The sequence below is a fragment of the Pristiophorus japonicus genome, chromosome 17, assembly GCF_044704955.1.
Source record: "Pristiophorus japonicus isolate sPriJap1 chromosome 17, sPriJap1.hap1, whole genome shotgun sequence".
Classification (NCBI taxonomy): domain Eukaryota; kingdom Metazoa; phylum Chordata; class Chondrichthyes; family Pristiophoridae; genus Pristiophorus; species Pristiophorus japonicus.
This window is the reverse complement of record NC_091993.1, coordinates 27,061,723-27,088,302: the sequence shown is the minus strand read 5'-3', so window position 1 is coordinate 27,088,302 and position 26,580 is coordinate 27,061,723. Positions and strand designations below refer to the sequence as shown.

The 26,580-nt window shown below is 46.4% G+C and overlaps 1 protein-coding gene across 1 annotated transcript in view; it reads right to left on the bottom strand.

The window, feature by feature from the left end:
* The window catches only part of itga11a (integrin, alpha 11a), a 176,434-nt gene that overhangs the window by 63,539 nt on the left and 86,315 nt on the right, over positions 1 to 26,580 (bottom strand). The window contains exons 9-13 of the mRNA XM_070858509.1: positions 24,233 to 24,398; positions 22,517 to 22,590; positions 11,289 to 11,433; positions 5,735 to 5,883; positions 4,227 to 4,367 (exon numbers count right to left, since the gene is read on the bottom strand). Coding sequence (XP_070714610.1) covers positions 4,227 to 4,367; positions 5,735 to 5,883; positions 11,289 to 11,433; positions 22,517 to 22,590; positions 24,233 to 24,398 — 675 coding nt within the window. The remainder of the gene's footprint in view (positions 1 to 4,226; positions 4,368 to 5,734; positions 5,884 to 11,288; positions 11,434 to 22,516; positions 22,591 to 24,232; positions 24,399 to 26,580) is intronic.

Genomic DNA, 26,580 nt, shown 5'->3' with positions numbered 1-26,580 from the left:
CCCCATTCCCTTTTCTTATTGGCTTAACCTCTTGATTCTCCCAGGCTGCGAGATCATGTTGGTAGACGACCTAACTGTAAACCAACTCTTGTGCTCCCTATAATCTAAAGGTTTCCTGCAGTCTGAATGGCCCAATTCCGTATTATTATAAATAGTCTCAGTAAAATAATGGGTTAAACGCATTGTTATATCTTCAGTACAACTCGCAAACACACATAAGCCTTAAGATGGCAGAACACTCCGGAACTCTAGTCCGGTGACCTATTCCCTCTTTATTTGTCCACTGCACTGGCTGCAGTGCCACAGTAGACCACAGGTGGAGCTATATATATTACACTTCTCCCTCCTTAATGAAGAAGTAATTATAACAACATAATCATCATACATAACTTGCATGGTTATACATAACAAAAGATATGGACTTATTTTGCCATATTTACCAATCAAGCTTAACCACTTGTTTTCTGTTTCGAAGAGGATACCTTCACTCTCGAACAGAACCTTCCAAACATGGTGCCGAATTTAAACTCATTCGAGGCTGATCTTTTCTCGAATCACAATCTCTTCCATTGCTCTATCCAACGGACATAGTTATAAGATCCCAAATCGCAAACATGCAATTAAAAGCTTGGGCCTTGAAGGTTCTGGGATCCTGCTCTGCTCGGACAAGTGCGGGGGTGGGGGGGGAGGGGGGAGAGAGCAGAAACTCGGTCCACCGGTACCCAGAGGCAGGCTCAGTCCCAAACTGTGGGTATGGGGTAATTTGCGCAGTTGGGAGGGGGAGGGCGCATGGCCCCTGCGGAGGGCAGCTCAGTGATGCTCGCACTGAACCACTCATGGCTTGTGGAAAGGCAGACATGAAAGGCCCCCCATCAAAAAGATCTTCTTCACATCTTCGACTCCCGGTGTAACAAGTGGGTGCCCTGGATCAATTGACCTCCCCAAGCAAGGTTTGAGGCTTTCGTAAAGCCCTCAGAGAAACTGGAATTCAGAAGAATGAGAGGTGATCTTATCGAAACCTATAAGATTATGAGGGGGCTTGACAAGGTGGATGCAGAGAGGATGTTTCTACTGATAGGGGAGACTAGAACTAGAGGGCATAATCTTAGAATAAGTGGGGCCGCCCATTTAAAACTGAGATGAGGAGGAATTTCTTCTCTCAGAGGGTTGTAAATCTGTAGAATTTGCTGCCTCAGAGAGCTGTGGAAGCTGGGTCATTGAATAAATTTAAGACAGAGGTAGACAGTTTCTTAACCGATAAGGGAATAAGGGGAGCGGGCAGGGAAGTGGATCTGAGTCCATGATTGGATCAGCCATGATCATATTAAATGGTGGAGCAGGCTTGAGGGGCCGTATGGCCTTCTCTTGCTCCATTTTCTTATGTTCTTATGTTCTAAACTCACGCCAGAGTAGGTGGAATTTCTCAGGGGAGCCTTGAAACTCCTTCCAGACAAAGACTTGTCCACAACCGCACCCCCGCACCTCCCCCCAACCAGAATTTGAAAGCCCCCCACCTCCCCACCCATCACCGCCTCCCCCACCCACCTAGCTGAAATCTTCTTTTCCACATTCTTCAAATTTAGGAGTTTCAGGGCCTTCTATGATAATTTTCTCCCCCTCCTCCCTGGAGGCACGGACTCCTTGCTGGTGTATGGCTTCAAAGACGCCAGCTGTCATGCAGCACCACGTTCGACTGCCAACATTTCACGGGCAATGCAGGACATCCAGTAGAAGGCTATCGGAGCATAGAAGCCAGCCATGCCAAACCGTATATCCACGCATGGCTATTTTCCAGCTGGAGTCACTGGATAATAATCAGAATGGGAAGCTTGACTGATTTCCCCCTTCCTCACTCCTCCCGTTCGAGACACTGAGGCCAACTGTTGGTGTGTCCCAATTGCAGGACACATGGCAGTGCAGTCAAACCCGTGACCTTCATAGAATCATAAAATCATAGAAATTTACAGCACGGAAGGAGGCCATTTCAGCCCATCGTGTCTGTGCCGGCCGACCAAGAACTATCCAGCCTAATCCCACTTTCCAGCTCTTGGTCCATGGCTCTGTAAGTTACGGCACTTCAAGTGCACATCTTAGTACTTTTTAAATGTGGTGAGGGGACCGAGGGTCTAGTGAGAAGGAGGAACTGAAGGATATCCTTATCAGGCGGGAAATTGTGTTAGGGAAATTGATGGGACTGAAGGTCAATAAATTCCTGGGGCCTGATAGTCCGCACCCCAGAGTACTTAAGGAAGTGGCCCTAGAAATAGTGGATGCATTGGTGATCATTTTCCAACAGTCTATCGACTCTGGATCAGTTCCTATGGACTGGAGGGTAGCTAATGTAACACCACTTTTTAAAAAGGGAGGGAGAGAGAAAGCGGGTAAATATAGACCGGTTAGCCTGACATCAGTAGTGAGGAAAATGTTGGAATCAATTTATTAAGGATGAAATAGCAGCGCATTTGGAAAGCAGTGACAGGATCGGTCCAAGTCAGCATGGATTTATGAAAGGGGAAATCATGCTTGACAAATTTTTTGAGGATCTAACTAGGAGAGTGGACAAGGGAGAACCAGTGGATGTGGTGTATTTGGACTTTCAAAAGGCTTTTGACAAGGTCCCACACAAGAGATTGGTGTGCAAAATCAAAGCACATGGTATTGGGGTAATGTACTGACGTGGATAGAGAACTGGTTGGCAGACAGGAAGCAGAGAGTCGGGATAAACGGGTCCTTTTCAGAAAGGCAGGCAGTGACTAATGGAGTGCCGCAGGGCTCAGTGCTGGGACCCCAGGTCTTTGCAATATATATCAATGATTTGGATGAAGAAATTGAGTGTAATATCTCCAAGTTTGCAGATGACACTAAACTGGGTGGCGGTGTGAGCTGTGTGGGGGATGCTAGGAGGCTGCAGAGTGACTTGGACAGGTTAGGTGAGTGGGCAAATGCATGGCAGATGCAGTATAATGTGGATAAATGTGAGGTTATCCACTTTGGGGGCAAAAACGCGAAGACAGAATATTATCTGAATGGCGGCAGATTAGAAAAAGGGGAGGTGCAACGAGACCTGAGTGTCATGATTCATTACTCATTGAAAGTTGGCATATAGGTACAGCAGGCAGTGAAGAAGGCAAATGGTATGTTGGCCTTCATAGCAAGGGGATTTGAGGCCTCACCTGGAATATTGTGTTCAGTTTTGGTCTCCTAATCTGAAAAGGACGTTCTTGCTATTGAGGGAGTGCAGCGAAGGTTCACCAGACTGATTCCCGGGATGGCAGGACTGACATATGAGGAGAGACTGGATCAACTGGGCCTTTATACATTGGAGTTTAGAAGGATGAGAGGGGATCTCATAGAAACATATAAGATTCTGACGGGACAGGTTAGATGCGGGTAGAATGTTCCGATGTTGGGGAGGTCCAGAACCAGGGGACACAGTCTTAGGATAAGGGGTAGGCCATTTAGGACTGAGATGAGGAGAAACTTCTTCACTCAGAGAGTTGTTAACCTGTGGAATACCCTGCTGCAGAGAGTTGTTGATACCAGTTCATTGGATATATTCAAGAGGGAGTTATGGCTAAGGGGATCAAGGGGTATGGAGAGAAAGCAGGGAAGGAGTACTGAGGGAATGATCAGCCATGATCTTATTGAATGATCATGCAGGCTCGAAGGGCCGAATGGCCTACTCCTGCACCTATCTTCTATGTTTCTATGTTTCTGCCTCTACCACCCTTTCAGGCAGTGAGTTCCAGACACCCACCACCCTTGGGGTGAAGACATTTCCCCTCATATTTCTTCTAAACCTCCCCCCAATAACTTTAAATCTATGTCCCCGGTTGTTGACCCCTCTGCCAAGGGAAACAGATCCTTCCTGTCCACTCTATTCAGGCCCCTCATAATTTTATACACCTCACTTAGGTCTCCCCTCAGCTTCCTCTGTTGCAAGGAAAACAGACCCAGCATCTCCAATCTTTCCTCAGAGCCAAAATTCTTCAGTCCAGGCACATTGTTGTAAATCTCCTCTGCATCCTTGTGGCCTACATGCCTCGGTTATACACTGAGCAACCCCTTTATAGGAATAGGCAATCGGGGTGCTCAGAAGTACACGGGCTGGGAATTTCCTGGGATTTGCTCCCGTGCTGTCGCTGTAACTTTGCAGGAAAGGCAACAGAGAGGGAACAGATCCCAGGAAAGTCCCGGCCATGCGAGGAAAGCTTTCTAACAATTACCTTCTGCAGGGAATAGATGTATATTTTGCCCTTCTCTCTGCCCTCACTGAAATACATGGGGGCACCGACCAATAAAACGTCTGTCACTCCATCGGCATCCACGTCCACTGGGGTTATTTCACTTCCAAAATATGATCCAATCTGAAATAAACACGGCAGGAAAATGATTCATCGGGGATTTAACATCTCTATCATTAAGTGTCCTGTCAATATAAGAATCGCCGCCCCGCTAGGAGCCCTTGTGCTACTGAACTAGGTGGTGAGGAGCACATTGTACCAGGCATTAGTTAGACCACAGATGCAGCACTGTGTCCAGTTTTGGGTACAATTATGAGAGTAGAGAGAGGGCAAGGGTCAGAGCATAGGTGGGATGGAGAATGAAAAGAAAAGAAAGACTTGCATTTATATAGCACCTTTCACGACCGCTGGAAGTCTCAAAGTGCTTTACAGCCAATGAAGTACTTTTGGAGTGTAATGTGGGAAACGCAGCAGCTAATTTGCGCACAGCAAACTCCCACAGACACAATGTGATAATGACCAGATAATCTGTTTTTTTGTTATGTTGATTGAGGGATAAATATTGGCCAGGACACCAGGGATATCTCCCCTGCTCTTCTTCGAAATAGTGCCGTGGGATCTTTTGCGTCCATTTGAGAAAGCAGATGTGGCCTCGGTTTAACGTCTCATCCGAAAGACGGCACCTCCAACAGTGCAGCGCTCCCTCAGCCTAGATTTATGTGCTCATGTCTCTGGAGTGGGACTTGAACTCACAACATTTTGACTCAAAAGTGAGTGTGCTGCACACTGAGCCACAGCTGACACTTATGGAGAGAGGGCTGGGGTCAGAGCACAGACAGGACTGGGAATGGAGAGAGGGCAGGGGTTAGAGCATTGCTCAGGCTGAGAATGGAGAGGGAGGGCAGGGCACTATAACTGATTTGGACACATATCTGAACTGAGCCCGGCCTGAGCTGCAAAGAGAAGTGCTGGTGCACAGAAAGCATTAAAGATTAGAAAACATCAGGAGAAATTCGAATTAAGAAGATAGTGAGAGCGACTGAATTAAGCTCCTCAAAAAAGAATATTGTGTGAACTTTTCTTCTTTTGCTTGGAAAAACTACAAAAAATGGGCGAGATTTCTGGAGCAGCTACATTTTTCCAGCCTGCTCGAAGATCGTAATACGCCCATGCCATGGGTTCCTGGCAAAGTTCACCAGTCAGACTCGAGCTCGTTTTTTAATTTAAGCAGGTTCCCAACCCTTTCGAGCGGAGCTTGGAGTAATACCGCAGTGATCTGGGAGATGCATCATCCCGACAGGAGAAGTTTAGGATCTGTACTTTGATGAGCCCCATAACACTTGTCCAAGAACAGATGTAGGAGTGTAATTGGGAAGAGGCTTTGCACGCATGAGATCCACATCTGTCCTGCACATGTGCAGACAGGCAGTACCACAGTCATACACGGGATGGTTACACACCCTGAGCATGAGTTCAGCAGCCTCACTAACCTGCTGGCCCTTCAGGGACTGCTGGATTGTCACACTCCCGTTATTCTTCATCATGAATATAATGACTTTTCCGGTGTGATTGAATCGGGGAGCCCCTGACACGTACCACCTCCGACCTGATTTCGGCATCACCGAAGTAATGGTGTAACCTGAAAGACACAACGCAGTGTATTAGGATCGCGCAGGTACTGACCTTTCTTTCAACCGCGGCTCAGTCGGGTAGCACTCATGCTTTTGAGTCGGAAGATTGTGGATTCAAGTCCCCACTAAGTACATAATAAATAGGAGCAGGAGTGGGCCATTCGGCCCCTCGAGCCTGCTCCGTCATTCAATAAGATCATGGCTGATCATCAACCTCAACTCCACTTTCCCGTCCGATCCCCACATCCCTTGATTCCTCTAAAGTCCAAAAACCTATCGATCTCTGTCTTGAATATAGTCAACGACTGAGCCTCCAAAGCCCTCTGGGGTAGAGAATTCCAAAGACTCACCACCCTCTTAGTGCACAGATCTTTTCATACTACACCATTCCAGTATGAGAGCGAGCCTTGAGACATCACATTATCCACAATTCTAGTGTGAGCTCTTGTGGTCGCATATGTTCTTATGATTCCAGAAGGTTGTGGGTTCAAGCCCCACTCCAGGGACTTGAGCACATAAATCTAGGCCGACACTCCAATGCAGTGCTGAGGGAGCGCTGCATTGTCGGAGGTGCTGCCTTTCGGATGAGATGTTAAACCGAGGCCCCGTCTGCTCTCTCACAGGTGAACGCAAAAAATCCCATGGCACTATTTCGAAGACGAGCAGGAGAATTCTCCCCGGTGTCCTGGGCGATATTTATCCCTCAATCAACACAACAAAAAAACAGATTATCGGGTCATTATCACATTGCTGTCTGTGGGAGCTTGCTGTGCGCAGATTGGCTGCTGCGTTTCCCACATTACAACAGTGACTACACTCCGAAAGGTACTTCATTGGCTGTAAAGTGAGGCGCCCAGTGGTCACAAAAGGCGAGCTAATGAACAGTCGTTCCCCCACATTTCTTATACCAAATTTTACCGTTGATCACTACATTCCATGCATACCACCAATAAATCATAGTACATCAAAATACATAGAAATGACAACAGAATAACAGCATAAACCAAACAAACAGGCACTTAACTCTTCTTATCATTTTATCACCACCATAGACTCTTCCCATCATTTATTACCATAAACAAAAGTGACCCGATTGCGACATGATCTGTGGAGATATGTTTGCTTTAAAATCTCCTTTCACAATGTGTAATTCAGTCTCAGCAGAAAGATGTTTAACTTTTGACTCATTGTGTGCTGGTCTCACAGAATGCGCAAAAAGCACATACGAGTGTCTCACCTCCTGACTCCCCAAAGCCTTTCCACCATCTACAAGGCACAAGTCAGGAGTGTGATGGAATACTCTCCACGTGCCTGGATGAGTGCAGCTCCAACAACGCTCAAGAGGCTCAACACCATCCAGGACAAAGCAGCCCGCTTGATCGGCACCCCATCCGCCACCTTCAACATTCACTCCCTCCACCACCGGTGCACCGTGACTGCAGTGTGTACCATCTATTGGATGCACTGCAGCAACTCACCAAGGCTTCTTCAGCAGCACCTCCCAAACCCGCGACCTCTACCGCCTAGAAGGACAAGGGCAGCAGGCGCATGGGAACACCACCACCTCCCCGTTCCCCTCCAAGTCACATACCATCCTGACTTGGAAATATATCGGCCGTTCCTTCAACGTCGCTGGGTCAAAATCCTGGAACTCCCTCCCTAACAGCACTCTAGGAGCACCTTCACCACACGGACTGCAGCGGTTGAAGAAGGCGGCTCACCACCACCTTCTCAAGGGACAATTAGGGATGGGCAATAAATGCCAGCCTTGCCAGCGAGGCCCACATCCCAGGAACGAATAATTATAAAAGGTGCTGAGGTAGTGTGAACCGCACAGGGGCGTTGTCCCTCAACAGTTATCCCCCGACCAACACCAGAAACAGATGATCTGGTCATTATCTCAGCACTGTTTGTGGGAGCTTGCTGTGCAAAATTCGACTGCCGCGTCTCCTACTGTACAAAGGTCCTCTGTTTTGAATCATAAGTATGGAACTAAAGCTTTTTAAAGATGCTCCAAATTGGCCAAGTCACTGAGGTTTTGGAACATTGTTTCTCTATTAGACATTTGACAACAGCATACGAATTAACACGGAATGTGCCTGACAGATACAAAATACATTTTGAGTGAAATAAACCACATTTAACAGCTGTGAAGGTCACATTTGCACTTCTTGGTGCCAATTCCTCATCGCTTAAGCAGCATTGCTCAGTTACAGGCCTGCAATAGAATCATAGAAATTTACAGCACGGAAGGAGGCCATTTCGGCCCATCGTGTCCGCACCGGCCGACAAAGAGCTATCCAGCCTAATCCCACTTTCCAACTCTTGGTCCGTAGCCCTGTCGGTTACGGCACTTCAAATGCACATCCAAGCACTTTTAAAATGTGGTGAGGGTTTACCACCCTTTCAGGCAGTGAGTTCCAGACCCCCACCACCCTCTGGGTGAAGAAATTTCTCCTCAACTCCCCTCTAATCCTTCTACCAATTACTTTAAATGTATGCCCCCTGGTTAATGACCCCTCTGCTAAAGGAAATAGGTCCTTCCTATCCACTCTATCTAGGCCCTTCATAATTTTATACACCTCAATGTGTGTAAAGGATCCAGCGATGGAACCGATTCTCTCAATCACACACTTTTGAACTAATTCAAATGGTTAAATGGTTAAACAACACCTCAATTTCAAAATTCTCATCCTTATTTTCAAATTCCTCCATGGCTTCGCCCCTCCCTATCTCTGTAATCTCCTCCAGCCCCACAACCCCACGGAGATGTCTGCACTCCTCTAATTCTGCCCTCCTGAGCATCTCTGATTATAATCGCTCAACCATTGGTGGCCGTGCCTTCTGTTGCCTGGGCCCCAAGCTCTGGAACTCCCTCCCTAAACCTCTCCGCCTCTCCGCCTCTCTCTCCTCCTTCAAGACGCTCCTTAAAACCTACCTCTTTGACCAAGCTTTTGGTCATCTGCCCTAATTTCTTCTGATTATGGCTCAGTATCAAATTTTTGATCTCATAATACTCCTGTGAAGCGCCTTGGGACGTTTCACTACGTTAAAGGCGCTATATAAATACAAGTTGTTGTTGTTAATGAGGAAACAAATGTGATGCAACAGTGAACTATGAAAGACAGGGAGATCAAGAGAAATGAAATCAACTAGATTACACCAAGCAACCAGCTCCAGTTAAAGACAGTTCTCGGAACAGATGCAGCCTGAATATCTCTGGTATTTTTTGATTTTTGTTCCAGATAAATGTAGGCTGGTCACAGCACAGAATTATAATGGACCAGTTCATTTCCCATCCACTTTGTACAGTATTCCATTTACTGTTACCTCCTGTAATGTATTTACTTCATGGGTTCTTTGCTACAGAATTCATAGCAACACATTCCAATAAGAACTAGTTGGTTTATTAACAAAGGTTTAACAATCACACTACACATTACCAGTTCATCCACTAGGCTCACAACTGTACACCTCATCGTGGATGACCGAGACCCAACTGGCTGGGGTTTTATTGAGTCTTGCGAACATCATGTGACTGACTAAGCCACTAACAATGCAACAGCTCTACAATTATTTTAAAGTAGAACGTAAAATCAAACGCCCACTTTTGGCAAGGGCACTAGAACCCACAAATTTCCAAATAAAACTTTAACTGCAACTTAAAATCCAATTAGAATTTGGTTGCTGGTGGTGATGATGCACTCTAGCGTACTGGTGGACACCGCGTGCTCCACCTCCAGGGACACCCTGGCGCGAATGAAACCAAGGAAGAGAGACTGAATGACCCCCTTGACTGCCCGCACCTGTTAATGGCCATCTTGACCAGGCCCACAGTTCTATGAGGAGGCCCCCCAATCTGCCTGCTTCCCCTCCGCACCACAAAGGTGATAAAACCTCTTCAGGCACGAACGGGGTTTAAACCCATGATCTTTGGTTTACGAGACTGACGCATTACCGCTTGGCCACTGCACCCATGACACAACAGCCTTACAAATCCGTGAGCATACTCACAGGTGCATTGCATCTCCTCCTGTATGGAATTCTAATGGACCACACCATTTCTCACTCCCTCCCATGAATGAAAGATCCAAGCTCTTCTTCATCATTGCACCGTATGACAACATTGTATTAAAGCTTGATTTGTGATTCTTAAATGGCCTCATTGCACCTCGTGAATAAAAACCAAGGTGTGAAGGCTTGTCTGGCAACTAACTTTACAGTCAATGTTCCCTCTAAATTGTTTTTGTACTGAGTGGGGCACAAACTCCTTTGAATTTTTTGGTCCGTGAGCAAATTTTATAACAACAACTCATCATCATAGGCGGTCCCTCGAACGAGGGTGACTTGCTTCCACATGAGTTCACAGATGTTTCAATGAAGGACCCGATGTTCCAGTCCTGAACTCGTGGATTTTTTTAACGTGTGGTGACCGTTGCACACCAGCCACCACACAGGCTTGACAGAGCTAAGCCTTTATCCAGTGGCAAGGGTTGAACCAGGATGACTGGAGACCTGCTCTGCTGCACGGACCTAGTGCGCGCACATATCGCAGTGTGGACTGGCCCGTGCTGCCCCTGGGCCCTCGGCTCTTCTGGGCCCCGTAGCCTCATTTGCCACACTTCCGCCACAAACATTCGCCGCACCTCCGCCACTACTGTTACTACAACAACTTTTTCAACACAGCTTTTAAGCATTTATGCAGTCATGTCATATTGCCACCCTACGTCTCAAATCATGAGACAATCCGACAAGTTTCTATACATGTTCAGCATAACTCCTCTGCATTTCAAAATGAGCCCCAGTGCTTTATTTGCACTTTATTGGCTTTTTTTAACCTGTGTTGCTACTTTGAATGATTTGTGAATTTATACCCCGAGATTCCTTTGCATCTCCACCCCATTTAAACTCATATTTCCCAAGAATTAGGTAGCCTCCTTATTCCTCCTAGCAGAATGCTCCAATGCCGCTTTAGACCAGGGTGTATTTCTCCTGCAGCAGGCAAAGACATCGATGGTTAACAGCGTGCTCTGCTCTGGTATCACTCAGTATCTCAATAACACTAGTCGCATTTATATAGCACGTTCCCCTCCAAGTCACGCACCATCCTGACTTGGAAATATATTGGCCGTTCCTTTATCGTCGCTGGGTCAAAATCTTGAAACTCCCTCCCTAACAGCACTGTGGGAGTACCTTCACCACACGGACTGCAGCTGTTCAAGAAGGCAGCTCACCACCAACTTCTCAAGGAGCAATTAGGGATGGGCAATAAATGCTGGTCTTGCCAGCGACGCCCACATCCCAGGAACGAATAAAAAATAAAATGATCATATCAGTAGATCTCAATGGTCTACACAGAACAAATTACATCGGAAGAGCAGTGATGGCTATGTAGGCAAATGACGTCACTTACCAAGATAGGCCCCGTGGTTCTTCAGCTCCTCTGGAAATTCCTTCTTGTAGGCGTCCTTGGGAGGGATCACCCGGCCGTGACTGGTTTGCTTTAAGACGGCACCTGTCCAATCATAGGCCCCCACAGCACCAAGAAGTATCCCGTCCTGCAAATGAGAGGTGGCAATAATTGAGATTCTAAGTGAAAGTGGCAATAATACAACAACAACTTGCATTTACATAGCACCTTTAACACAGTAAAACATCCCAAAGCCACTTCACAGGAGTGTAATCAAACAAAGTTTGACACCAAGCCAAATGAGCAGATATTAGGGCAGATGACCAAAGGCTTGGTCAAAGAGGTAGGTTTTAAGTATTGTCTAAAAGGAGCAAAGAGAGGTGGAAAGGCTTACAGAGGGAATTCCAGAGCTTAGGGCCCGGGTAACTGGAAGCACGTTGCAAGTGGTGGATCGATTAAAATCGGGGACTGCTCAAAAGGCCAGAATTGGAGGAGCGCAGATATCTCGGGAGGGTTGTAATGTTGAGGAGGTTACGGAGATAGGGAGGGGCGAGGCCATGGAGGGATTTGAAAACAAGGACGAGAATTTTTAAATTGAGGCGTTGCCAAAGCAGGTCAGAGCACTATGGAGAATATTGGAGAATATATGGAGAAAACCATATCCCTTCGCACCAGAGAATCAGGACCAGCCACTGGACATTGGCACCCAGCTGTGGCTGAATGGTAATGCCTGGTGTGGTAATGCAGGTTCGACCTCCAAAATCCGGAGTTCCGGAATCCAGACTGTTCCAGAATCCGGACACCGGGCCGATCCATGGCGGGGTCGTCCAGAAACCGGAAAATGTTCCGATATCCAGACTCCCCGCGCCTCGGCGAACCGACTTCGCCCCGGCCCGACCTTGTCTCCGGCCCGACCTCGCCCCGGCCCCCCTTCCTCCCCTTTACCTCGGCTGCCCGACCCCACCTACCTCGGGCCAGACAAGGAACTCCTCCGCAGCAGTGGGGCCCCCTGCGCGTACATCTCGGCAGCGGGGCCCCGCCCGAACATCTCCGCGGCAGCGAGGCCCCACCTGGCGATCCGAACAGCTCATCAACGAGCGCCCCCCCCCCCCCCACCCGCTTTTGCCCCCTTTCTGACGTTCCGAAATCTGGAAATATCTGGGCTCGCGTGTTTCCAGATTCGTGACGTCAGAAAGATGTTCCAAAATCCGGCAAAACGCAAAATCCGAAACGGCCTCGGTCCCGAGGGTTCCGGATTCGGGATGCTGCACCTGTACCAACAAACTGACCAAAAACCTTTCCTCATCGTCAATAGTTGAAGCCCAACTCAGAAAAACATCCAGCTTCCCTTTGAGAATCTGCACTTGCAGAGTTTATTCCAAGAAGACGAGCAAGTCAATAAATCTTTGATTCTGTGCATTTTTCCACATCTAGGAGACCACTCCATAGAGAGCTACATTTAATACTTTGTTTTTTTAAAAATAGCAATGCATATTTTAAAAAGTTGAAAGAATATTTTAGTGTTGGTTGCATTCAAAGGACATCCTGCATGTCTGAGAAAAATGTCAAAATCAATATTCTTCCCCCTCAACCTGCAAAAGGGCTCCTGTTAAAAGCAGTCTGATTAAAAGATTTTTCTTCCTCTCGGGAAAGTAAGTTGCCCTTTCTGACAGGGTCTCACTATCCTGGCGTTTGACTTTAGAAAAGGGGCCAAAAACACACAACCGTGTCACCACAAACCTTCAATAAAAATATCAAACGGTATAATCCTCTTTTTGTTTAGCAAGATGTTTACGATTTAATAAAACACAATGGGACTGGAACAAATGAAAACTTGTCCTTAAAAGCTTTGAAGATCCTGCTTGAATCCTTCAAGGAAACTTGGGTGCAACTGTGGCCGAACCCGTCCCCTATTTCTTTGCTTTAAAAGTGTCCGTGGCAAGTCCCAGGAACCTCCGGGTGGGAGTCTCCGCAATCCTGGAACGGAGGATGTGAAGGAGAGTGGGGAGGAAAAAGAAAAGGGTTTGCAAAAGGAGCCGTTCTCATGGTGCTGTGCGCCGTGTTAGGACAGCAGGCGGGATAGATGTACATGAAACACAAAAAGTTAGTATGCAGGTACAGCAAGTAATCAGGAAGGCAAATGGAATGTTGGCCTTTATTGCAAGGGGGATAGAATATAAAAGCAGAGAAGTTCTGCTACAACTGTACAGGGTATTGGTGAGGCCACACCTGGAGCACTGCGTAGTTTTGGTCCCGTATTTAAGGAGGGATATACTTGCATTGGAGGCAGTTCAGAGAAGGTTCACTAGGTTGATTCCTGGGATGAAGGGATTGTCTTATAAGGAAAGGTTGAGCAGGTTAGGCCTATACACATTGGAATTTAGAAGAATGGGAGGAGATTTTATTGAAACATAAGATTCTAAGGGGGCTCAACAAGGTAGATGCTGAGAGGATGTTACACCTCGTGGGGGAATCTAAAACTAGGGGGCATAGTTTCAGAATAAGGGGTCGCCCATTTAAGATAGCGATAAGGAGCAATTTCGTCTCTCAAAGGGTCGTGAATCTTTGGAATTCTCTACCCCAGAGAGTTGTGGAGGCTGGGTCATTGAATATATTTAAGGTGGAGATAGACAGATTCTTGAACGATAAAGGAGTGAAGGGTGATGGAGAACAGGCAGGAAAATGGAGTTGAGGCCAAGAAGAGATCAGCCATGATCTTACTGAATGGCGAAGCAGGCTCGAGGGGCTGTATGGCCTACTCCTGCTCCTATTTGTTATGTTCTTATGCAACATGCTGACATCTCGTCCAGCAGAGGCCATTGACAACTGACAGGAGTTGGCCAGAAAAAGGAGCTTTAAAAATCAGCTGAGGATTCAAAAATAAAGAGAGAAAATGCTGGAAACACTCAGCAGGTCAGGCAGCGACTGTGGAAAAAGCGAACGTTTCAGGTCGATGGCCTTTCATCAGAACTGAACGATGTTGGAGGTGAACAGCTTTTAAGAAAGTACAGAGCCAGGGAAAAGGTGGGCCAGGAAACGAGAGAGGTTAGTGATGGGGTGGAAGGCAGGAGTGATTACATAACAAATAGGACGATGGGCCAAGGCTAAAGGAGGTGATAATGAGCCGAGGATAGAAACAAAAAGTGGGCCTAGTGGAGCTCTAAATGGTTACAGCAGAATAGCAGAGGCAGAGGCAAAAATGGAAAATATGGCCAAGAGAAGAAGACTCCTCAGCATTCAGAATCATAACACTGAGGGTTGGCAGCACAATGTTCCACCAGTAGAACACTATGAAAACCATAACATCTTTTAATCTGTCAGAGAGGTTTGTTTTCCAACCGTCTGTCTATCTTAGTTAATGAGACCATGATGATTTGGGCAGCATCAATCAACAATGATGGAGCCAAGAGCAAGATCGTGAGTCGAAACGCTTCTCTCCAGCCAATTCCAATCACGACTGATCTAACAGAAAAAGCCAGAAATACACAGCAGGTCAATTCAGCACCTGGAAAGAGACAAGACTGATTATCAAAGAAAGAAAGACTTGCATTTGTATAGCGCCTTTCATGACCACCAGACGTCTCAAATGAAGCCAATTAAGTACTTTTGGAGTGTACTCACTGTTGTAATGTGGGAAACGTGGCAGCCAATTTGCGCACAGCAAGCTCCCACAAACAGCGATGTGATAATGACCCAGATAATCTGTTTTTGTTATGCTGGTTGAGGGATAAATATTGGCCAGGACACTGGGGATAATTTCCTTGCTCTTCTTTGAAATAGTGGCCATGGGATCTTTTACATCCACCTGAGATGGCAGATGGGGCCTCGGTTTAACATCCCCCTCTGAAAGACGGCACCTCCGACAGGGCAGCACTCCCTCAGCACTGCACTGGGAGTGTCAGCCTGGATTGATGTGCTCAAGTCCCTGGAGTGCGATTGAACCCACAACCTTCTAACTCAGAGGCGAGTGTGCTGCCCTCCGAGCCACAGCTGACACTATAAAGCTCTGAGTGCGAATCATTTGTCGGGTTTCGGATGAAGGGGAGATGCCTGACATGTCATGGGTCTCGGAATTGGTTTGTGACAGCCTGCACCAGAATGGGTCGGCCTGAGCCACCCGTGATAGTGGACCTCGGACCTCGTTTAAATGAGACTGGCGCAATGTGGGCACTGGCCATGTAACCTCCACCCCCGTACCCCGCCCCCGCACCGCCCCACGCACACCCCCTCCTGCCCCCCCCGCAACCCCCTCCTGCCCCCTGCACCCCTCCTGCACCCTCCCTGCACTCCCCAGCAACCCCCCACACCTCTCCCGCCCCCCCCGACCCCACGTACTCCCGACCCACCACCCCTGCAACCCCCCACACCCCCCCGCCCCCCCCACACCCGCCCACACTCCCCTGCCCCTCACACCTCCCCACACCCACTGCCCCCATCGCCCACCCCGCACACCCCCCATACCCCTCCCACCCCCACACACCCCCGCCCCCCTCGCCCCCCGCACCCCCGGCCCGCTGCTCACCCTACCCCCCCCGCACCTCTCCCACCCCCGCCACACCCCCTGTCCACCCTGCTCCCCCCGCAACCCCTCTGCACCCCCACCAACCCCCCTCCCCAACCCCCCGACCCCCAGCGGCCCCCCCAACAGGCAGCTCGCTGGCAGATTCAGGCCTCTGTGTCAAATGCAGAAGGTATGAAATTAAAGCAAATAAGTAAGACGCAATGGGACAAGCAATTGTCAGACGAGAAAAAGAACAGATCCGGACCAGGGTTCAGATGTAAAGGATACACTCAGAGTACCATAACTAGACTGTCATCTGTGGCACAGTGGGTAACATTCTCTTGCCTTTGGGTCAGAAGGATGTGAGTGCAAGTCCCACTCCAGAGACTTGAGCACTAAAATCTAGGCTGTCACTTCAGTGCTGCACTGTCGGAGGTGCCGTCTTTCAAATGAGACGTTAAACCGAGGCCCCCGTCATCCCTCTCAGGTGGATATAAAAGATCCCATGGCACTATTCGAAGAGTTCTCCCTGGTGTCCTGGCCAATATTCATCTCTCAACCAACATCACTATAAAACAGATTATCTGGTCATTATCACATTGCTGTTTGTGGGAGCTTGCTGTGTGCAAATTGGCTGCCGCATTTCCCACAATACAACAGTGACAACGCTTCGAAAGCACTTCACTGGCTGTAAAGCATTTTGGGATGTCCTGCGGTTGTGAAAGACGCTATATAAATGCAAGTCTTTCTTTCTTTTAATCTGTCTTCTCTCTTCCAGGGTAGGAATGGCAGCTCAACATTCCTGGTTACAGGGTTTTCAGGCGAGGGGGTTAAAAAAGAAGAGGGGGGGTGGTTGCAGTATTGATTAAAGAAACAATTACAGCTGTGAGAAGGGATGAAATGTTGGAAGGATCATCAAAAGAGGCCATTTGTGTTGAACTAAAGAACAAAAAAGGGGCGATCACACTGCTGGGAGTGTACTATAGACCCTCAAACAGTCCGAGGGAGATAGAAGAGCAAATTTGTAGGCAAATTTCTGACAAGTGCAAAAACAATAGAGTAGTAATAGTAGGGGATTTCAATTACCCTAATAGTAATTGGCATACTATCAGTGTTAAAAGTACAGAGGGCATAACATTCCTAAATTGCATCCTGGAGAACATTTTTAGCCAATATGTAGCAAGCCCAGCAAGAGGGGGAGCAGTTCTGGATTTAGAGTTAGGGAATGAAGCTGGGCAGGTGGAAGGGGTATCAGTGGGAGAGCATTTTTATGGTAGTGATCATAATTCAGTTAGTTTTAGCATAATTATGGAAAAAATAGGAGTAAGGGTTCTAAATTGGGGGAAGGCCAATTCTGCTGGGCTGAGAAGTGATTTAGCAAAAGTGGACTGGAAACAGTTACTCGACGGTAAATCAGTGCCAGAGCATTGGGAGGCATTCAAGAGGGAGGTACATGGAGTTCAGGGTAAACATGTTCCCACAAAGAAAAAGGGTAGAACCACCAAATTTAGAGCCCCCTGGATGACAAGGTGCATACAGGGTAAGATAATGCAAAAAAGGGAAGGCTACATCAGATACTGTGAGCTCAATACTGCAGAAAGCCTCGAAGGGCACAGAAAGTGCAGGGTGAAATTAAGAAGGAAATTAGGAAAGCAAAAAGAGAACATGGAAAAGTATAGGCAAGTATAATCAAAGAAAACCCAAAGATGTTTTACAATTACATAAAGAGCAAAAGGATAACTAACTAAAGAGTAGGGCCTATTAGGGATCAAAGTGGTTTTCTATGTGTGGAGGTGGAGGATGTGGATTAAGTACTAAATTAATAACTTGTGGCTGTCTTTATAAAAGAGGGGAACGATGCCGATGTTGAAGTTCAGGAGGAAGAGAGTGAAATATTGGACGGGATAAACATTGTAAGAGAGGCAGTATTAAGTGCTTAGCATCCTTAAAAGTAGATAAATTGCCAAGACCGGATGAAATATATCTAAGGCTATTAAAAGAAGCAAGGGAGAAAATTGCGGAGGCTCTGACGATCATTTTCCAATCCTCTCTGGCTACAGGAGTTGTGCCAGAGGATTGGAGAACTGCTAACGTTGTACCGTTGTTTAAAAAGGGAGGAAAGGATAACCAAGCAAATTACAGGCCAGTTAGTTTAACCTCGGTGGTGGGCAAATTACTGGAATCAATTCTGAGGGAGACTATAAATCTTCACTTGGAAAGACACAGATTAATCAAGGACAGTCAGCATGGATTTGTTAAGGGAAGGTCATGTCTGACTAACTTGATTGAGTTCTTTGAGGAGGTAACAAGGAGGGTCGATGAGGGCGGTGCATTTGATGTAGTTTACATGGATTTTAGCAAGGCTTTCGACTACCATCCCATATGGCAGGCTGATCAAAAGAGTAAAAGCCCATGGGATCCAAGGGAGAGGGGCAAATTGGATCCAAAATTGGCTCAGTGGCAGGAAGCAAAGGGTAATGGTTAAGGGGAGTTTTGTGACTGGAAGGCTGTTTCCAGTGGTGTTCTACAGGGCTCAATACTAGGTCCCTTACTTTTTGTAGTAAATATTAATTATTTAGGCTTAAATGTAAGGAGCATGATAAAGAAATTTACAGATGATACAAAAATTGGCCAAGTGGTTGACAGTGAGGAGGAATGCTCTAGACTGCAGGAAGATATCGAAGAACTGGTCAGTTGGACAGAAAAGTGGCAAATGGATTTCAATCCGGAAATGTTTGAGGTAATGCATTTGGGGAGGGGCAACAAGGCAAGGGAATACGCAATAAATGGGAGGATATTGAGAGGTGTGGAGGAACAGAGGGACCTTGAAATATATGTCCACAGATCCTTAAAGGTGGCAGGACAGGTCGACGAGGTAGTTAACAAGGCATAAGGAATGTTTTCCTTTATTAGCTGAGGTATAGAATACAAGAGCAGGGAAGTTATGCTAGTTATGCAACATTAGTTAGGCCAGAGCTGGAGTACTGCGTGCAGTTCTGGTCACCACATTACAGGAAGAATGTGATTGCTCTCAAGGAGATTTACAAGGATGTTGCCAGGACTGGGAAATTTTAGCTATGAGGAAAGATTGGATAGGCTGGGGTTGCTTACTTGGAACAGAGGAGGCTGAGGGGAGATTTAATTGAGGTGTATTAAATTATGAGGAGCCTAGATAGGGTGGATAGGAAGGACCTATTTCCCTTAGCAGAGGGGTCAACAACCAGGGGGCTTAGATTTAAAGTAGTTGGTAGCAGGGTTAGAGGGGAGATGAGGAAACATTTCTTCCCCCAGAGGGTGATGGGAGTCTGGAACTCACGGCCTGAAAGCGTGGGAGAGGCAGAAACCCTCATCATATATAAAAAGTATTTGGATGTGCACTTGAAGTGCCGTAACCTACAGGGCTACGGACCTAGTGCTGGAAGGTGGGATTAGGCTGGATAGCTCTTTGTCAGCTGGCACGGACACGATGGGCCAAATGGCCTCCTTCTATGTTGTAATTTTTCTATGATTCTCAGATGTTGAATGGCCTGGTGTGCCTTTCCAATGCTTTCTGTTCTCAGTTCAGCTAAGAGCTGTTTTACCTTTTTAGTTTTCCATTGATTTTTGACTGTTTGTCCCCATGAAACCCAGAAAGTGTGATTTAAAACTGAATGCCTCATTGCTTCCATCATGGAATGACCATTAAATGGTCTCCAGGTTAAGTATGAAAGAGGACCAGAGGACATCTGTATATTTTGGATAAGAAGATGAATGGCAGAAGATTATCTGAAGCAGCCAACAATGGAGTGAGGCTATGGTTTGGAATGGGACCATTGAGTCATGGGACTCCAGCTGCACTTGTCTCAACAATGTCTTGGTCCTTTTGGATGAGACGTTAAACCGAGGCCCCGTCTGCTCTCTCAAGTGGATGTAAAAGATCCCATGGCACTATTTTGTAGAAGAGCAGCGAAGTTGTCCCCAGTGTCCTAGGGCCAATATTTATCCCTCAATCAACATAACAAAAAAACTGATTATCTGGTCATTATCACATTGCTGTGTGTGGGAGCTTACTGTGCGCAATTTGGCTGCTGCGTTTCCCACATTACAACAGTGACTGCACTCCAAAAGTACATCATTGGCTGTAAAGCACTTTGAGTCGTGAAAGGCGCTATGTAAATGCAAGTCTTTCTTTTTAGGCAGAATCCAAACAGTTCTATTCAATTGCAAGGTAACATCTTGGCATAGGAACAGGAAAATAGATCTAATTTTTCATTCTCTTTGACGGCTGTGCCCTTTCCTCTAGTGATGCACTTCAGATTATCAATGGTCTTTGAATTGCACTGCGGGATGCTGGAGGAGGAAGGGCTCAGCAATTTCTACACTTGCACTTGGTGTCATTTCAAGGCCATGGGTGTTATGGTGTATTTATGTATTTTTTGCACAAGTGATTCAATTTGTATTAGTAATGAGCAGTGCGTGTGCAAAAGGGATAAAGGGAGATGGGAACATAGTAACAGGAGGAGGCCATTCAGCCCCTCGAGCCTCTTCCGCCATTCATTTAGATCATGGCTGATCTGTATCTTATCTCCATCTACAAGCCTTGGTTCCGAGTGAGAACAGGCGGCGAAGGGTCCAATATGGCATGATGTATGTATAAAAAAGTTAACTTACCGTCAGTGGCCTCTAGCTGTCCCTTTAAGGACTGCCTGTTTAGGCTGCTCTAAACCCGGCAGTTATTGCCGAGTTCGGCAGTGGCATCTCAAAGCAGCTGTCTGGCCCGTGATCCGTACATTCAAAGCGCCTAAAGCCTGCTTCAGGCGAGCGCTCCGGACATGTACAAGCTGCTCGGTTCCAATTTGGTGTTTGGCACACTTCTGGGGGCGATCGGGAGAATGGGATCGGGAGATCGGGAGATCAGGATCGGTAGCGGGAGATCGGGATCAGGAGATTGGGAGATCGGGAGAAGCCGGAGATCAGGAGGTTTGGAGGAGCCGGGGAGCGGGAGATTGGGAGATTGGGATGGGGAGATCGTGAGATCAGGAGATCGGGAGCAAAAATTGTTCCATGCTAATTTTCACTCAAAAAACAGGTGTTATGGGACCCATTTCCTCTCCAAGGTTCCCTCACAGTTTGTGAGAAGCTTTTACACGAGTAAAAATTAGAGAATATTCATGTTATTTTGGCTGATTTACAGCGATTTATTTTCTGCTTTGAGCACAATGGTGCAGATATTACCACGATTCAAAGAATAGGTCATTTTGGATGTCATGAGTTTAATAAAAAATGCCGTAAGTCAAGAATTTACTGAAATCAAAAGAGGCCAAAAATAGATTTCATTTTATAGATTTCTCAGCTACTTTATCACAGAAATTATAAAGAGTGAGTCCCACACATGTAAAATAATGATGGCAATGGGTAGGTCATCGGATGGGTTGTGACTGCGTTCCAACTAGTGAATTCAACATTATTTTGCTCGCATTTTAGCTCCCTTCTCTGCTGAAGTTTCTTGTTCTTGCTGGATATGGTTCCCTAGGCACAGGTAACCCACAGATACACGCGGCTCAGAGAACATTCGGCCAATGTTTATCCCAGGTCGTGAACGCCAGAGGCTTTTTGACCATGTGGTGGAGGAGGGGTTACAGCCAAGACTCACTCGTCTTCCACATGTGGATTTTCCAACAAGGGAATATTGGATAGCAATCAGCTGTTTGCATCTTATTGTTGCATCAGAATAAAAGAAATATTAGCTGGAGTCGGCCATTCGGCCCCTCGAGCATGCTCCGCCATTCAGTGAGATTATGGCTGATCTTCTACCTCAACTATACTTTCCTGCCCGATCCCCATATCCCTTGATTCCCTTAATATCCAAAAATCTTTCGTCTCTGTCTTGAATATACTCAACGACTGAGCCTCCACAGCCCTCTGGGGTAGAGAATTCCAAAGATTAATTTCACTGTATCTCATTGCTTTTTGTGGGATCTTGATATGCGCTAATTAGCTGCCGCTTTACAACAGTGACTACACTTCAAAATTAATTAATTGTCTGTAAAGCACTTTGGAACATCATGAGATTGTGAAAGGCGCTATATCAATACAGGTTCTTTCCTTTCTTTTCCTGGCTGATCTCTGACCTCCTTGGTCCAGGAGTGTTAACAACGATCATTCAACTCAACTGAATCTGGGATCTTTTGCCTGTGACTGCCCTTAAGCCATTGGGGAGGTTGAGTGAGGACAAGTTAATGTGTATCTAATCCAGTCAATAAAACATAAGAATTAGGAGCAGGAGTAGGCCATTCGACCTCTCAAGCCTGCTCCGCCATTCAATAAGATCATGGTTGATCATCTCCACTTTCCTGCACTACCCCCATATCCCTTGATTCCCTTAATATTCAAAAATTTATCAATCTCTGTCTTGCATATACTCAACGACTGAGCCTCCACAGCCCTCTGGGGTAGAGAATTCCAAAGATTCACCACCCTCAGAGTGAAGAAATGTCTCCTCATCTCAGTCCTAAATGGCCGACCGCTTATTCTGAGACTGTGACCCCTGGTTCTAGACTCCCCAGCCCGGGGGAACATCCTCCCTGCATCTACCCTGTCAAGCCTTGTAAGAGTTTCAATGAGATCACCTCTCATTCTTCTAAAGTCAAGAGAATATCGGCCTAGTCTACTCAATCTCTCCTCATAGGACAATTCCCACATCCCAGGAAAAGAGATTTAAAAAACCCTAAATGAGTCGACTCTTGCTTACCTCCACGAAATGTGTTGAAAATCCTGCTTGTGACATTTCCAGCTGAAAAGATGTTTCATTCTGAATATTGGTTCCTAATATTAAAAAAGAGGGAAACATTTATCAGAATTAAAAGGCCCAGTTACTATTCTGATTTAATAAATTTTTTGTGCTAATCAGGTTGAGGGATGTTAAAATGTGGAATGGAGGACATTTCTATTTTTACCAAACAACGTCAAAAAACATTCACTCCCTCCACCACCGACGCACCGTGGCTGCAGTGCACACCATCCACAAGATGTACTGCAGCAACTCGCCAAGGCTTCTTCGACAGCACCTCCCAAACCTGCGATCTCTACCACCTAGAAGGACAAGGGCAGCAGACGCATGGGAGCACGTTCCCCTCCAAGTCACACACCATCCTGACTTGGAAATATATCGGCTGTTCCTTCATCATCGCTGGGTCACAATCCTGGAACTCCCTCCCTAACAGCACTGTGGGAGCACCTTCACCACACGGACTGCAGCGGTTCAAGGTGGCGGCTCACCACCTTCTCAAGGGCAGTTAGGGATGGGCAATAAATGCCGACCTTGCCAGCGGCGCCCACATCCCGAGAATAAATAAATCTTTTTTTAAAGAACCTCCTAGGTCAGATAGAGCGTGAATCAGATGCGGAGTAAAGCTCCCCCTACACTGCCCCAACATTGCACCATAACCCTCAACCTCAGGTGTGCCCTCTACTGCAGTGGTGTGACATTGCGGGCTGCATTTTCCCGACCGAGTCACCTGATGCTTTTATTGTATTTACAGCAGTGGCTGCATTACCACAGTGGTCCACTGGATGGAGCAGTATATTACATGACATTAAACATTCATGCATGGCTCCTGGTGGGATCTCTGCCAGAAAGCGAGAATGGCAGTAGCTAACCGGAGTATCCAAACTGGAGCCGATATAACAGGAGCACGAAAACTTCAGTGCCTCTCCCGCTGAAGGACTCATCTCCCTGGGCGAGTTACTGGGGGTCTGATGCCCAACGTGAGTCAGTGCCTCCAGGAGAGGAGGAGAAAAAACAGATACTGAAGGGAAAGGTTACATGGCAAAACATTACTGTGCGATTCATTTGTGTGCTGTCATTTTTCTTTGCTATTGAAAAAACTGGCTGATGTGTGACATCCATTTTTGTCAGGCATGTCAGTCAAATCTTTCGGTCTATTTATTCCTTGGTGTCAGCTGTGGCTCAGTGGGCAGCATTCTGGCCTCTGAGTCAGAAGGTTGTGGGTTCAAGTCCCACTGTAGAGCTTTGAGCACATAAATCCAGGCTGACTCTCCCAGTGCAGTGCTGAGGGAGTGCCGCACTGTGGGAGGTGCCATCTTTCGGATGAGACGTTAAACTGAGGCCCTGACTGCTCTCTCAAGTGGAAGTAAAAGATCCCATGGTACTATTTTGAAGAAGAGAAGGGGAGTTATCCCCGGTGTCCTGGAAAATGTGTATCCCTCAATCAACATCACAAGAACAGATTATCTGGTCATTAACACATTGCTGTTTGTGGGAGCTTGCTGGGCGTAAATTGGCTGCTGCGTTTCCCACATTACAACAGTGACTACACTCCAAAAGTACTTCATTGGCTGTAAAGTGCTTTGGGATGTCCTGAGCCTATGAAATAAATGCTAGTCTTTCTTTCCTTTAAAGTCTAACAAAATCGCACAAATACCAAAGAGTGTTAAGAGTGTTTACCTTCCAAGCTGAAGATTCGTGCTCCGAGTGCGTCCACAATATCCTTCAGGGCAGACTCGTCGGAGACGTTGAAGAAATGCTTATCATCCGGGTGGCTTGCTATAGATTTAATCTCCTTTAAGAAGTCACTGGGATTGATGCCTCTTCTATTGTAATATCCGAGCACCTGTAGAACAGAATGAAGCTTTTAATTTTAGAATAGATAGGCGTTTCTGCGGCCGCAATCGAGAGTCCAGGATGGTATGTTGCCTCCCTGGTGCAAGGGTCAAGGATGTCTCTGAGCGAGTGCAGGACATTCTGAAAAGGGAGGGAGAACAGCCAGTTGTCGTGGTGCACAATGGTACCAACAACATAGGTAAAAAAAGGGATAAGGTCCTACGAGACGAATTTAAGGAGCTAGGAGTTAAATTAAAAAGTAGGACCTCAAAAGTAGTAATCTCGGGATTGCTACCAGTGCCACGTGCTAGTCAGAGTAGGAATCGCAGGATAGCACAGATGAATACGTGGCTTGAGCAGTGGTGCAGCAGGGAGGGATTCAAATTCGTGGGGCATTGGAACAGGTTCTGGGGGAGGTGGGACCAGTACAAACCGGACGTTCTGCACTTGGGCAGGAATGGAACCAATGTCCTAGGGGGAGTGTTTGCTAGTGCTGTTGGTGAGGAGTTAAACTAATATGGCAGGGGGATGGGAACCAATACAGGGAGACAGAGGGAAACAAAAAGGAGACAAAAACAAAAGACAGAAAAGAGATGAATAAAAGTGGAGGGCAGAGAAACCAAAGGCAAAAAACAAAAAGGGCCACTGATTATAAAAGGGCTGCAGGAGGGGTAAAAACTAAAAATCATGGTTTAAAAACTAGGATGAAAACACTCTACCGAAATGCACGCAGCATTAGAAATAAAGTAAATGAGTTGACGGCACAAATCATTACAAATGGGTATGATTTGGTGGCCATTACAGAGACATGGTTGCAAGGTGGCCAGGACTGGGAATTAAACGTACAGGGGTATCTGACGATTCGGAAAGATAGGCAGGAAGGGAAGGGAGGTGGGGTAGCACTGTTAATAAGGAATGATATCAGGGCAGTTGTGAGGGATGATATTGGCTCCAATGAACAAAATGTTGAATCATTGTGGGTGGAGATTAGAGATAGTAAGGGGAAAAAGTCACTGGTCAGCGTAGTTTATAGGCCTCCAAATAATAACTTCATGGTGGGGCGGGCAATAATCAAGGGAATAATGGAGGCATGTGAAAAAGGAACAGCAGTAGTTATGCGGGATTTTAACCTACATATCGATTGGTCAAATCAAATCGCAGGGGGTAGCCTGGAGGAAGAATTCATAGAATGCATACGGGATTGTTTCTTAGAACAGTATGTAACAGAACCTACAAGGGAGCAAGCCATTTTGGATCTGATCCTGTGTAACGAGACAGGAAAAATAAACGATCTCGTAAAAGATCCTCTCGGAATGAGTGATCACAGTATGGTTGAATTTGTAACACAGATTGAGGATGAGGAAGTTGTGTCAGAAACGAGAGTACTATGCTTAAACAAAGGGGACTACAGTGGGATGAGGGCAGAGTTGGCTAAAGTAGACTGGAAACAAGGACTAAACGGTGGCACAATTGAGGAACAGTGGAGGACTTTTAAGGAGCTCTTTCATAATGCGCAACAAAAATATATTCCAGTGAAAAAGAAGGGCGGCAAGAGAAGAGATAACCAGCCGTGGATAACCAAGGAAATAAAGGAAAGTATCAAATCAAAGACCAATGCGTATAAGGTGGCCAAGGTTAGTGGGAAACTAGAAGATTGGGAAGATTTTAAGCAACAGCAAAGAATGACTAAAAAAGCAATAAAGAAAGGGAAGATAGATTACGAAGGTAAACTTGCGCAAAACATAAAAACAGATAGTAAAAGCTTTTACAGATATATAAAACGGAAAAGAGTGACTAAAGTAAATGTTGGTCCCTTAGAAGATGAAAGGGGGGATTTAATAATGGGAAATGTGGAAATGGCTGAGACCTTAAACAATTATTTTGCTTCCGTCTTCACAGTGGAAGACACAAAAACCATGCCAAAAATTGCTGATCATAGGAATGTGGGAAGAGAGGACCTTGAGATGATCACTATCACTAGGGAGGTAGTGCTGGACAGACTAATGGGATTGAAGGTAGAGAAGTCCCCTGGTCCTGATGAAATGCATTCCAGGGTATTAAAAGAGATGACGGAAGTTATAGCAGATGCATTTGTTATAATCTACCAAAATTCTCTGGACTCTGGGGAGGTACCAGTGGATTAGAGAGCAGCTAATGTAACGCCTCTGTTTAAAAAAGGGGGCAGGCAAAAG